Raw genomic sequence first — 13,469 nt, 5'->3', positions numbered from 1 at the left:
AGGGACAGCACAAAAGTAAAGGAAAAAGCATACAATGTGGTAAAGATTATTGGGAAACCAGAACCTCTAAACACCAGCAGAGGACAAGTGAAAGAACACTCGGGGGAGAAGTTGAAAAACAAGGGTAAGCCAGCTCATCATACAAAAGCTGATTGCAAGAGTTATTTTTATAGTCATGGAGTCATAGAGATGTACAGCATGGAAACAGACCCTTCGGTTCAACCCATCCATGCCGACCAGATATCCCAACCCAATCTAGTCCCACCTGCCAGCGCCCCGCCCATATCCCTCCAAACCCTTCCTATTCATATACCCATCCAAATGCCTCTTGAATGTTGCAATTGTACCAGCCTCTACCACTTGCCCTGGTAGCTCATTCCATACACGTACTACGCTCTGTGTGAAAAAGTTGCCCCATAGGTCTCTTTTATATTTTTCCCCTCTCACCCTAAACCTCTAGTTCTGGACTCTCCAACCGCAGCGAAAAGACTTTGTCTATTTACCCTATCCGTGCCCCTCATAATTTTGAAAACCTCTATAAGGTTATCCCTCAGCCTCTAATGCTCCAGGATTATATATATATATTATATATATAAAGTAAAAGAAAGACAAGAGTGGACATTGGGTCATTGGAAAATATGGCTGGAGAAATATAAATAAGGCCCTAAGAAATGGTGGACAAACTGACAGGGTACTTTGCTTTAGTCCTCACAGTGGAAGACACCAGTAGCATAGTAGAAATTCAAGAGGGACAGAGCTAAGTGACACGGCCATCACTGACGAGAAGGTGTTGGGGAAATTGAAAGGTCTAACAGTGGATAAATCACCTGGAACAGATGGACTACACCACAGGACTTTGAAGGAGAAAGCTGAGGAGATTGTAGAAGCATTGTTGCCGATTTTTTGGGAATCATTGGATTCAGGGAGGGTTCTCAAGAGCTGGAAAATAGCAACAGTATGACCCCTATTTAAGAAGAGAGGGAGGTAAATGATGGGAAATTATAAGATGGTGTACTGACCTCAGCTGCTAATGAGATTTTTGATTCCATTATTAAGGGTGAGATTGCAGAGTATTTGGAAGTGAATGGTAAAAGAGTGTGAAGTCAGGATGACTTTGTCAAGAGGAGGTCATGCCTCACAAGTCTGCTGGAATTCTTTGAGGACATAATGAGCAAGTTAGACAATGGAGAGCCAATGGACAGTAATTTATTTGGATTTTCAAAAGATCTTTGACAAGTGTTGCACAGGAGACTGCTAAAGGTGTCAATGGTATTAGGGGTAAGATAGGGGCATGGATAGATGATTGGTTGACTGGCAGAAGGCAGAGAGTGGGATAAAAGGGTTTTTATTTCAGGATGGTTGCCACTGATTAGCAGAGTTCCCCATAACTATTTATATTATACATTAACAATGTGGACAAAGGAACTGAGGGTATTGTTGCTAAGTTTACACATAGCACATAGTTAGGTTGTGGGACAAATAATGCTGAGGAAGTGGAAAGGCTGCAGAAAGACTTGGCCATTCTAAAAGAATGGGCAAATAAGTGCTATATTGAATGCAACATGGGAAAATGTGATATTAAGCACTTTGGCAGGAAGAATAGAGGTGTTCACAATTTTCTGAATGCAGAAAAGTTTTGGAAATCTGAAACACAAAGGGACTTGGGTGTCCCTGTTCAGGATTCTCTTAAGGTTAATATGCAGTTTCGATAGGCAGTTAGGGAGGCAAATGCAATGCTAGCGTTCATTTCAAGAGGGCTAAAATACAAGAGCAGGGATATGCTGATGGGTTGCAGAAGGCTCTGGTCAGACCACATTTGGAATATTGTGAGCAGTTTTGGGCACCCTACCCCAAGTAATGACGTGTTGGTGTTAGAGGACGTCCATAGGAGGTTTGCCAGAATGATTCCAATAATGAAGGGTTTGTCATATTGAGAGCAATTGAGCACTCTGGGTCTGTACTCGATGGAATTTAGAAGGTTGAATGGGAATCTCATCAAAGCTTACAAAGACCTGAATAGGGTAGAGGTGGAGAAGATGTTCCCCTGAGTAGGAGGGACTATGACTCAAGGGCACAGCTTCAGAGTGAAGGGACAGCTGTTTAGAATTAAGATGAGGAGGTATTATTTCAGGTGGAGGGTGGTGTATCTGTGGAACTCAATGCCACAAAAGGCTGTGGAGGCCAAGTCACTGAGTGTCTTTAAAAGAGAGGTAGATAGTTTTCTTGATGAGTAAGGGGATCAAAGATTACAGAGAGATGTCAGAAGAATTGGGTTGAGAAACATATAGCCATGTTCGAATGGGAGAGCAGTTTTGATGGGTCGAATAGCCTAATTCTGATCCTATATCTTATGGTCTTATGATTTCATGGTTTCATGTGGTTAACTGTTTGGGCTACTTCAGCATTGCTAAGGAATGCAATCATTGGTCAAAGGTCTTGTTTCTAGCTACTATTAAGTGACCACATTGAAAATATTAACAGGACACATCTTAGATTGAGAATTTAGTCTCTGATGAAGCAGCCGTGTGAATTCCTTACTTGCTGCTTTGTTCCACTTTTGATCTAAAACACAGCAGAGTTTTATTTGAGTGATTGATTGTACCTGCTGTTAGTGCTTTCAAGAGCATAAATTTTCATCAGGTGAGGGATAGCTGACTGACTAGAGCAAGTGCTTATGTGTTGATGAGTGACCTTTGCCTTCATGATTCGTCCCTGATCTATTAGCTGAAATGTAAAATTAGGTTTCCTTAGGACAAGCATGATTGATGTAATCCCATGATTGATGGAATTGCATTTATTATTCATTCAACATCATACAACTTCAAAATTGATCCCATTTGTTTCAGGAACTTAGTGTCTTAATATGTACTCCTGAACCTACTTTTTAAGATGTGGAGTAATGAAAGTTTAACTAGGATATATTTTATGTTATAGCGAGCGGAAATGCTTTTGTTTTATAAGTGGAAATATTGATTTATTTAGTTCAGTGCAATATCCAGTTGATTAAGTAGGTGCCAGCTACTATTTTATTGGTATTGCTCACTGTATCCAGATGCTGACCAAATACTAAAACTCAAGGACAGAAATTCAACATTATTGCACCAATTTTAATGTTGTAAAATGGCTAAACATTACTAATTTAGCAATGTGGACAACACTGAATCTACTTGAGCTTTTGGATCATAGCTAAATACCTAAGGCATGACTGTCTAAGTACAATAGAGTAGGTCTCGTTTTAAAATTAGAATACAAGATTGAAGCAGATTAAAAGATTAGTCTCTTATTTCAGAATCCACATGGTCATTAAAGGAGTCACATAGAGGCAGTTAAAGGAAAGTGCCAGTTAGGTTTTGCATTTGATGTGAAGTGAAGTGAAGTGGTGGAAAATCAGTACAGGAACTTTATTAGAATTGTGACCCTGAACTTTTGGGTCTATTTCCCATCTTGAAATTACCTTCAGGTCTTTTAAAACCAGGTGATGTTGCATCAGGCAATTGTTTGGGATGGGTTAATGTTGGAGACTGCATTAAGAACTACCCGATCTGATGATGTTATGTTGCTTTGAACTGGGGTGGGGGGAAAACAGGGGAATAACTCTAGATCTTGAACAATATCTAAGTCTAACAATAGTCTTAGTGATAAACTGCATCTTGTTGAGCCAAGAGTCTCTTGTTCACACACACGTTTTGCTGTTCTCCACCACACAAAACAAAATTGAATTGGTCAAAGAAGGGGGAATAGTGGCAGCATCCCTCTGCCCACAAATCCTACCAGCACCTGACTCAGATTAATACTGAGAGAGTAGGCTAGCTGTAGGGCTTTTCTCATGCAGTCGTAACGTCCCTATCCTTAGACTGAGAGACTGGATTCAAGTCTCATCTGCTCCAGAGGTGTGAAATGTCACCTCTGAACATAGAGTCCTAGAGCATGGAGTCAGATCCTTTGGCCCAAACTGATCCATGCCAACCAAAATGTCCATCCACACTATCTCCATATCCCTGTACACTGCACATATTCTATCCAAGTATTTGTCCAAATGCTTTTAAAATGTTGTTAATGTACCCACCTCAACTACTTCTGCTGACAGCTCATTCCATGTGAACACCACCTTCTGTGTAAGAAAGTTGCCCCTCAGGTTCCCTTTTATTTTTTCCCCTCTAACCTTAAACTGATGTCCTCTAGTCTTAGATTCCCTAGGAAAAAAACACTAAGCGTATTCACTCTCTCCATGCCTCTCATAATCTTATACACTTCTGTAAGATCCCCTCTCAGTCTCCTATGATCTAAAAAAAATCCTAGCTTGTTCCAACTTCTCCTATAACTTAGACACTTTCGTCCTGGCAACATCCTTGAAAATTTCTTCTGCACTCTTTCCAGTTTGTTAACACCGGCCTTTATAATAAGATGACCAAAACTGAACACAATGCTCCAAGTGCAGCCTCACCAACATCCTGTTTAACTGCAATATATCTTCCCAATTTCTATACTCAATGCCCTGACTGATGAAAGCCAGTGTGCCAAAAGCCTTCTTCACTGCCCTGTCTACCTGTGACTCCACTTTCAGAGAACTGTGTAGCTGAATTCCAAGGTCCCTCTGTTCCGCTACACTCCTTAAGGCCCTGCAACTCACCATGAAACTTCTAAATTGATTAGGCTTGCCAAAATACAAGATCTGACACTTATATATATTAAACTCCATTTGCTATTTCTCGGCCCACTTCTTCAGCTGATCAAGGTCCTTCTGCCATTTCTCACAACCTTCCTCATTGTCCATGATGCCTCCTATCTATGAACTGGTCAATTAGAAAATAGTTGGGCAAGCTGTCTCTGGAATTTCCACAGCTGAGCCTTCAGAGTCCCTTATTTAGACACATGGTGCAAGTGCGCCTTCCATATTGGGCTGCCAAGACTTCCTTCAGTGCTGATGTGTGGATCTCAGGATAACTTTTACTTCAAAGCTCGTTGAGGCTGCAATTAACCCATGATATACATGTCTATTAAAATAAAGGAACTCGATTACTCTACTGGTTTTTCCCTGCATTTGTTACTCCAAAAACATTGTAAAAATTGTCTAAGTCAACAGATCTTTTCACCTATTTTAATTTTTTTTATGTCACACATAATCATAAAACTCAATTGACAGCAAAATAACTGTGTGAAGTGCAAGATTTTTCATACTTCATAAAATTACCAAAATATTGTACTCCCACTATAAGAGGAGGATAATTGCTAGAAATTGATTTATTTTCACAAATGTATGAAATGATCCATAATTTATGTACAGTGCAGACAAGAATGAATTATGAGTTCTCATGAGGCCAAAGAGTAAGGCACATTGGTGTACTAATCATAAACTTAGCCACACTGTGGGAGTGAATATGCTGCACTGCAAAATTAGAATGGAGAGTGTAAGCTCAAACCAGAAACTCAGCTCATATAAAATTCTGCTTCACATGTGCTCTATCACTCTAAAACAAAATTAATGGTAAGATAAATAGATTGGCTTCTTTAATAACTGCCTGACCCAAAATATGAGTTTTACACTCTGGTTGCAAGTTCAAAATAGCCCCCTACTGCCTGTGTTGATACTATTTACATTTATTTGAGGATAATTTCTCATTTTGTTTTGAAAATAAAAGACGAATGGACTTTTGTTGCACTGTCAAGTGCTGACATTTTTCATTGTTAGGATGTTAATTTTGTCAATGTTGTGTTTACTTTCTATCTAAATATATATAATTCCTTTGAAGTTGCTAGAATATTTAACAGAGTTCAAGCCTTTTTTTATTGCATTATGATTGTGGTACCAACGCCATAAACCATGCAAACTCTAGAGTTAGCTGCTTATTTTAGCAGTGAGTCTGTGCAACCTACTGCAAGATTCCATAGTGGTGTAATCACTGAACCAACATCCTGGCATCTTTATGCAAAAGAACCTGGGAGCACATTCACCACCCAGACTGCATTGGATCAAGCAGTGCTGCACTATCACCTTCTGAGTATCTCGGCATAGGCAATAATTACCAACCTTTTCAATAACTCAAAATTCTCAAAAGGAATAAAAAGCAGCATCCATATGTTGCTGAAGGAGAGATTTGCAAACGTAATTACAACACTTGTCTCTTCAATGCTGTATTACTTGCTTTTCCTCAAAATGCAACTGTCACACCCATAGAAAAATGACGTTTTTACCAAAGCTTGCTACAAATAATTTAACATAGAGAATTAAGCAAAATATATTGAGTTAATGCTTCCAAAGATCTGGAGCAGTTTTCTTGGATCATTATTTTGGTTTATTCTCAGACCTGGATGGAAATGGCATCTCTCAGCTTGTATCCTGAATGGTCCTTTCTTCTTCAACATACTGCATTAATTCCAGTGTGTATGTACACATTCAAATGAGTGGATTAATGTTAATTAGATGATTAATTAGGCTTGTACATCCTGCTTCTGAATAAAACTCATATTTTATGCTAGAACACTTTGTAATACTGTTACTGACAACATTAATGATGCTAATCAAATGTTGCCCTTTATCTTGTTGTGCGTCATTTCTGAGGTGCAAAAGGCTTCATGGTCAGGAGATTTATGGCATTTGTAATTAAATCTTATTGCTATGAGTTATATTTTTACATGTACGTAATACAAATTTACTTTTATTGCTGCAAAGTCTCTGATGGTTACTGAAACTGTAATAAAGATGTATACCGTTACTCAATAGGAATCATAGTAATACAAATGCAATCTAACCAAAAGATCATTGACGACGATGCTTTCTTATCCCTAGTGTGCTGCATTTCCTGATACAACATTTAAAATGATTAATTAATCATAAATAAGCTTGAAAAAATTGTATCTTTTCTTTACCTGGTGCAGTGAAGTTAAATTGAAAACACCATTTTGAACAAGTCTGTAATAATCACTTATATCTCAGTAAGGCTGCATTTGTGAAAATATTATCTGATTGAAGTTAATGGGCACCAAGAATACTGCAACACAACAGGAGAGAAAATATTGAGTCTGTAAATCAGATTCTGTGTTGCAAACTGGGAAAGGAAGCATAATTTATTATATTGTTTTGAATATTCTCTGGCCAATTCTCACACATGGAAACATTCAACATGACCCACTTTCCTGCCTGGGGCACAATATTCACTTCAATTAACTTTCTAAAGCTGAAATAACTATTTTGATGCAGCAACCCGGAGTGACTTCTTTGACCTTGACTTTGTCCTATCTATCTACTTCACTGGTAAATAACCATTATACCTTTGGAAAAAATCATGCCAACTTTGCTCCTTAAAAATATTTGAATAGTAACATCAAGTTCACTTTTTATTTGAATAGATGTGTAGAATAAGTTGGAATGAAACTCATTATTACAATCAAATGTGAAGAACAATTATTCACATTAAATGCAAGCATTCTAATCATTTTTATATTTTTTAATGAACTGAAGTATAACATTTTATTTTGTTTTACATTTTAAGCTTTAATTATATTTTGCATAGAACTGCTTTTCCATACTATAGTCCTTGTTACTGACCTTGTTAGACACCTGAAGCAAATACAAAAAGTAGGATTGCAGCCTTATTCTGTTCATGGTGACATTTTAAATTCAAATAGCTGCCCAGCTACATTACTAATTGGTTGTAAGTATTAAGAATTGGACATAAATTGTTGTGCTTTCAATGCTAAAGAAGTTGAACTTGTGAGCACATTGTCTTACAGTCATTATCTTATTTCACAATGAGTAGGAGCTGTGTAGTCAGTTGAATAAACATGATGCCAAACTGATTTTGAATGTTACACACTGATCGCAATATGTAAACTCAACTCTTTGTGCAAACCAATTTCATGGTAAAAATGAAACTTTGTGTGATTTTGAGGACATAGTGTTTTTGGAACTGCTAATAATTCGTTCATGGCTGTTGTTTTTTTGACAGAAAACTATTCTTCACTGATTATGGGGATGTTGCCAAGATTGAAAGATGTGACATGGATGGACAAAGCAGATCCAGGATTGTGGACAATAAAATAGAACAGCCATATGCCATCACACTTGATTTAGTAAACAAATTGGTCTACTGGGCAGATGTTTATCTCGATTATATTGAAGTGGTGGATTATGAAGGAAGAAATAGACATACAATTATTCATGGACGTGATGTGAGTACCCATTGTCTATTATTCATTTTAAACAACAAATACTCCCTTAATAGGACTATCAAAGTAAACCAATGCTCATTATGCAAAGGAACAGAGGCTGGAAACATGTGCCCTATCTTGTGAGTTTGGTGCAGAGGTGAGGTATTCAAACACATGGGAGGATGGTTGGTTGGGAACTTGCTGCCTTCATGCCTCAATCCCAGCTAAGTCCATGCTGGAGCCAAGGAATGTCACTTCTGTTCAATAACCAATTGATGACTTTAAGTTGGAAATTAATGCCCACTCATCCCATCACTGCTTTATTAAGACTGTGATGGAACAGGTCTTACTATGCACCACGCACAACAAGCAAAACATAACATGCTTGCTTGCTTGATGACTCTCACATTCAAGGTATAAAAAGATTAGACATTAAGAAAGGGGACCAATTGACAGCCCCACACATGCTGCTGATTCCGTTATATACATATTCTGTCTGCAAACAGCCACATGAAATCATTCACCTGTGGTCTGTATCCTGGAACTTGAAACACAGGTGTTCCAGCAGACAAAATCTCCATGGTTCAAGCTAACAATCGAAAGGTCTACCATCCAATTTGAGGTAGTTGGGACCTCTGCCCTGACGTTATAACCTGGTGAAAAGCCAATTGCTGGCTTGTCACCTGTCAGTTGTCAAGTACTATTGGTGATGCAGAGGTCTCACCAATTCTCAACAATTGGTCAGGGGTCCCAATACTGGCAGTAGATTCTGTTTATAGTGAGCTTGAGTGATTATTGATCAGATATATTTTTATTAAGTACATATTTATGTTTCTCTAAATACTATGCTGGCTGAATATTCCCTGTACGCTTTTGACTCTCTCAGTTGGACTCAAAGTAGTGGTCAGAATCCTGCACTATATGGGAAACTATCCCTTTGTCTGGTTTTCAGTAAAGTACTCATTTATGGGCAGGAGACAGTGTCACGGTCTAGACAAGGACATAAGGCAGGTCCCTCAAATTCAAGGACTAATCTGAGCCTTTACAGTTTGAAAGGACAAGCAGGATGTATAGCACACATCCAGGAGATTGGGAATCCCAGAAAGGACATTCCTTTTACAAATTCTCGATTAAAAGTTGCTTTTGCAGACAGGTCACCACTCATGTGGGGAGATCCCCTATAAAGGAAAATCTGTATTGGCCTCTGTCTAATAAATTGGAAAATTGCGAAGGAAAAATCAAACCTTATTCAAGAAAACTCTCATACTGAGGTCAGAATTAGTCAAGGTCCTTCCTTGAGATCTGAAATCAAGGAAAGAGCTATCTTCTCAGGCATAGTAACCTAGAAGTTAAATTCATTTTGTAAATAAATGAAACACAAGAAATGTATCTAGGTTGTATGTAATTTTGAACATTGTGCAATGCATTCATTGAGGGAAGAATGCAATAGCTCTCCCCAGTTTTGATTGGCATTTGAAGTCACTGACTGTGCTGTTCTATGCCATTAATTTGTCCTGAATTTGAGATAGAAGTGTGGATGACCTACCCAAATAAATTTAGGTTGGAGAAGCTTCCTACAAATCTGTAGAGGCGTTGTAAATTCTAGACTCGAAACATTACCTTGCTGTCTCTCCATGGATGTTGTCTGACTAGCTGTGATCTCCAGCATTTGTTGTTTTCAGTACAGATTCCAGCATCTGCAGTAATTTGCTCTGACATTGTGTAAATTCTCTTTGTTTTGCTGAGTGTTTTAAAACTCCAGTCTTTGTGAAAGTGAGCTACTGTCTGTGTGGAATTTAGACATTCTGTCCATGTCTGCGTGGGTTTCCTCCAGGTGCTCTAGTTTCCTCCCACAGGCTAGGTTAGGTGGACTGGCATGCAAAATTGCCTATAGTGTCCAGGGATGTGCGGTCCAGGTGGGTTAGTCATGCTAAATGCAGCGTTACAGGGATTGAGTAGGAGGTGGGTCTGGGAGGCAATTTCTTTGGAGGGTTGTTGTGTACTCAATGGGGCAAAAGGCCTGATTCCATGCTATGGGGTTTCTATGATTCTATGAGTAAATATCTTCCATCAACAAATATTTTTGGGAGACTGAGAGTATAATCCAAATTAACAGTCTTTTGGTACATACGTACAATAGCTCAAGATATTTTTCATTGCAAATAATATTCCAGTTTTCCTAATATTTTGGCTATTAATCATGCAGTGATGTAATGGAAATTTGTGATATTGCTGAATGAAGCAGATCCAGAAGGTGTGAAACACTCAAGAATTTGAACACCCTTTCCAGGAGATGTCATTGTCAGACATTTTATGTAAACTTGAACAACAACACAGTGCCAGAATTTTGGAGATTATAGAAAACTACCAGTTTGGAGGAAAAAATGAGTTGCCTGCTAAGGATAATAGAGATTTTATCATGGCTTTGAGAAAGCTGTCCATCCGTTGTATAATTTGGGGAATTTCAAGAGACAGGATTACGGGATAGATTTGTGAGCTGTTAAGAAGTGAATACCTTCTCAGTAAGTTGTTTACACTGCTAAATTGAACTTTGAACATTGTATGCCAAACAATATCATCCATGAATATGATGGAACATGACTCAAGAGATAAGAATTGCTAGTCATCTGCTGATTTAAATTATCTGTAGTTGAATAATCTAAAGGGGCAAAAAGAAAATCCTGTTACTGGTGCTAAAGAAATCATTGGGCACAGAATTGTAGATTTGTGAATGCAGAGTACTACACCTGCAAGAAAGGGGGCCATTTCATCAAGACATGTCAGAAGAGGATAAACAGAAAGGTGATGGAGGAAAATGGCAGTAACCACATACAGTTGTTATAAAAACCATAATAAGATTCACGTGATCAGAAGTACAAAATGACCAATGGAAATTTGCAAGCCAACATTGTCTAAGATATATTAGCGAGAGCTCCAGTAGGCATGATGTAAAAATATCTGGTTAGGATAGAGATATAAGGAAAGCTAATTAGTTAGCACACAGATAGGTAATAAAAAAATTCAGATACAGGTTCATACGGAACAAGGGAATCCATCTCAATTAACAGAAAAAGCCAGAAAAGTTAGCTTTGAAATTCGGATTTACCTGGAAAGGGATATGGAGATGACACACACATCCAGCTAATTAAATTAATAGATTAGTACTCACCAGAGACAGAACAAAAATGTATAAACCATTGTTTAATTAAACAAACAAAAACCTGGAAAAAAGACATGGGCATGAAAATAATATGTTAACTACAGATGAGTACTGCAGTCATAAAACTTGAAGTACTAAACTGATAAGAGATGGATTTCACGGAACCTTTTCACATGAATATAATCAGATATTGGGATCAAACTACATTCATGTCCATCATTGATAAAAATGAAAAATTGTTTTACTGATTATTGTAGTAAAGAATGAAAAACCAGCCTTGGAATGAATGAGTTAAAAAGATGCAGTTAAATTTAAAAATGCTTTTTTGCATAGAAGCAAAACTCACAATGCAAGACAACCGTATCGTCCTTTGGGTACTTTGTGAAACTAATAATCCAATTCAAGGTTTTGCATTCAGGTTCAGGCCAGTTTGCTGCAAACCTAATCCAGTGGCCTATGTCCCAAGTGAGAAAATAGAGAAAGAGCTGAAAAGACTTGAAATAGAGAATATGATCACAAAAGTTGAACACTGCCTGCTGTAGAACACGAGCTACTCCCATGGTGGCAGTACTGAATTCAGATGCTGGTTTAAGGAAATGTACAAATGTAGAGGATCTGTTGGCAATACTGACAAGAGGTCATATTTTTTAAAGTTGGATTTGGCAGATATCTATTTGCAACTTAAGTAAGATAATCAATTTAAGTCATCTTTGACTATTACACATACATAGGGTGTTTATCTTTCCACCCTGGAGGCTTTCTGCCTTTAATCCTGATGAAGGGCTTTTGCCCGAAATGTCGATTTTCCTGCTCCTCAGATGCTGCCTGACCTGCTGTGCTTTTCTAGCACCACTCTGATCTAAACTCTGGTTTCCAGCATCTACAGTCCTCACTTTTGTCTATTACACATGCATAGTTGAGATTTGTAGGTGCTATAAGGTCAATATTCAGCTCCCAATTTTTTTGAAATGATCATTAATTAAATTTACAAGAAATCCAAAGTTTAGTGTGTCATTTGGATTAAATATTTATTTCCGTTCCAAATAAGCAGTCTATGGATGGGTCCTATGCAATAGTTTCACAATTGAAACTGATCATATCCTACTGACAATTATTTTGAATTGAAAGTTCCCAGTATTCATCTTAGTTTCTAAGATGGATTTTGATTTAGCCTGCTTATAAGGACAACATTAAGTACAGAATTACCATCCCTATCAAAGTTACAGCCCAACAGGGAAAATCTATTTTTCTTTTCACATGCAGATAAGTTGCCAATCATAGCATATGATCTTTGTAGAACAATTTGTATGAACTTCGCATTGGTAAGGGTTTACAATTAGATCACAAATTAGATTACTGGAAGATAAGCATGGGCTGCTCAATGGCTACTCGTGGTAAATGGAATTCAGTCCGGATTAGTGTGAGGAGATGCACTTAGGCAGGACAAAAAAGGCAAATGAATACATGATGAATGATAGAACCCTGTTAAATACCGAGGATCACAGGGACCTTGATATGCATGCCCCATAAGTAGCAGGACAGGTAGATAAAGTGGTCAAGAAAGCATCCTTGTCTTTATTAGCCGTGACATAGAGGTTAAGAGCAGGGAGGTTATATTGGAACTGTATAAAATACTGATTTGGCTGTGGTGAGAGTACTATGTGCAGTTTTGGAATCCACGTTATAGGAAGGATGTGATTGCACTAGAGAGGATCCATAGGAGATTTACTAGAATGTTACCTGGTCTGGAGAGATTTTGTTATGAAGAGGGTTGGGATTGCCTGGGATTGTTTTCCTTGGAGCAAAGTGGCCTGGGGTAGGGGTGGGCTCATGATTGATATGTCTATAGTTATAATGGCATAGATAGGATTAACAGGAAGGAACATTTCCACTTTATGGATGGATCAATGATCAGGGTGCACAGATTTAAGGTAAGTTGCAGGAGGAGATGTGGGGAAACATTTTTTCACCCAGAGTGTGGTGGGAAACTGAAACTTTGGTCTGTAAGAGAGATAAAAGCAGAAACTGAGATATCACACCAAGATATATTAGGTAATGTGTCATGTGCTTTGGAAAATGTGATTACAATAGTGAAATAGTCATTTTTGACTGATGCAAACTTAAATAGCCAAAGGGCTCTTTTATTTGCTGCAGATTTGGC

The 13,469-nt window shown here is 38.0% G+C and overlaps 1 protein-coding gene across 1 annotated transcript in view; it reads left to right on the top strand.

The window, feature by feature from the left end:
* LOC140482363 (low-density lipoprotein receptor-related protein 1-like) overlaps nucleotides 1-13,469 on the top strand; it is a 1,932,271-nt gene that overhangs the window by 859,006 nt on the left and 1,059,796 nt on the right. Inside the window, exon 8 of the mRNA XM_072579726.1 lies at nucleotides 7,947-8,169. Within this exon, the coding sequence (XP_072435827.1) occupies nucleotides 7,947-8,169 (223 nt within the window). The remainder of the gene's footprint in view (nucleotides 1-7,946; nucleotides 8,170-13,469) is intronic.

The sequence above is a fragment of the Chiloscyllium punctatum genome, chromosome 10 (genome assembly GCF_047496795.1).
Source record: "Chiloscyllium punctatum isolate Juve2018m chromosome 10, sChiPun1.3, whole genome shotgun sequence".
Classification (NCBI taxonomy): domain Eukaryota; kingdom Metazoa; phylum Chordata; class Chondrichthyes; order Orectolobiformes; family Hemiscylliidae; genus Chiloscyllium; species Chiloscyllium punctatum.
The sequence above is the reverse complement of the archived record's forward strand: the minus strand, read 5'-3'. Positions and strand labels throughout refer to the sequence as shown.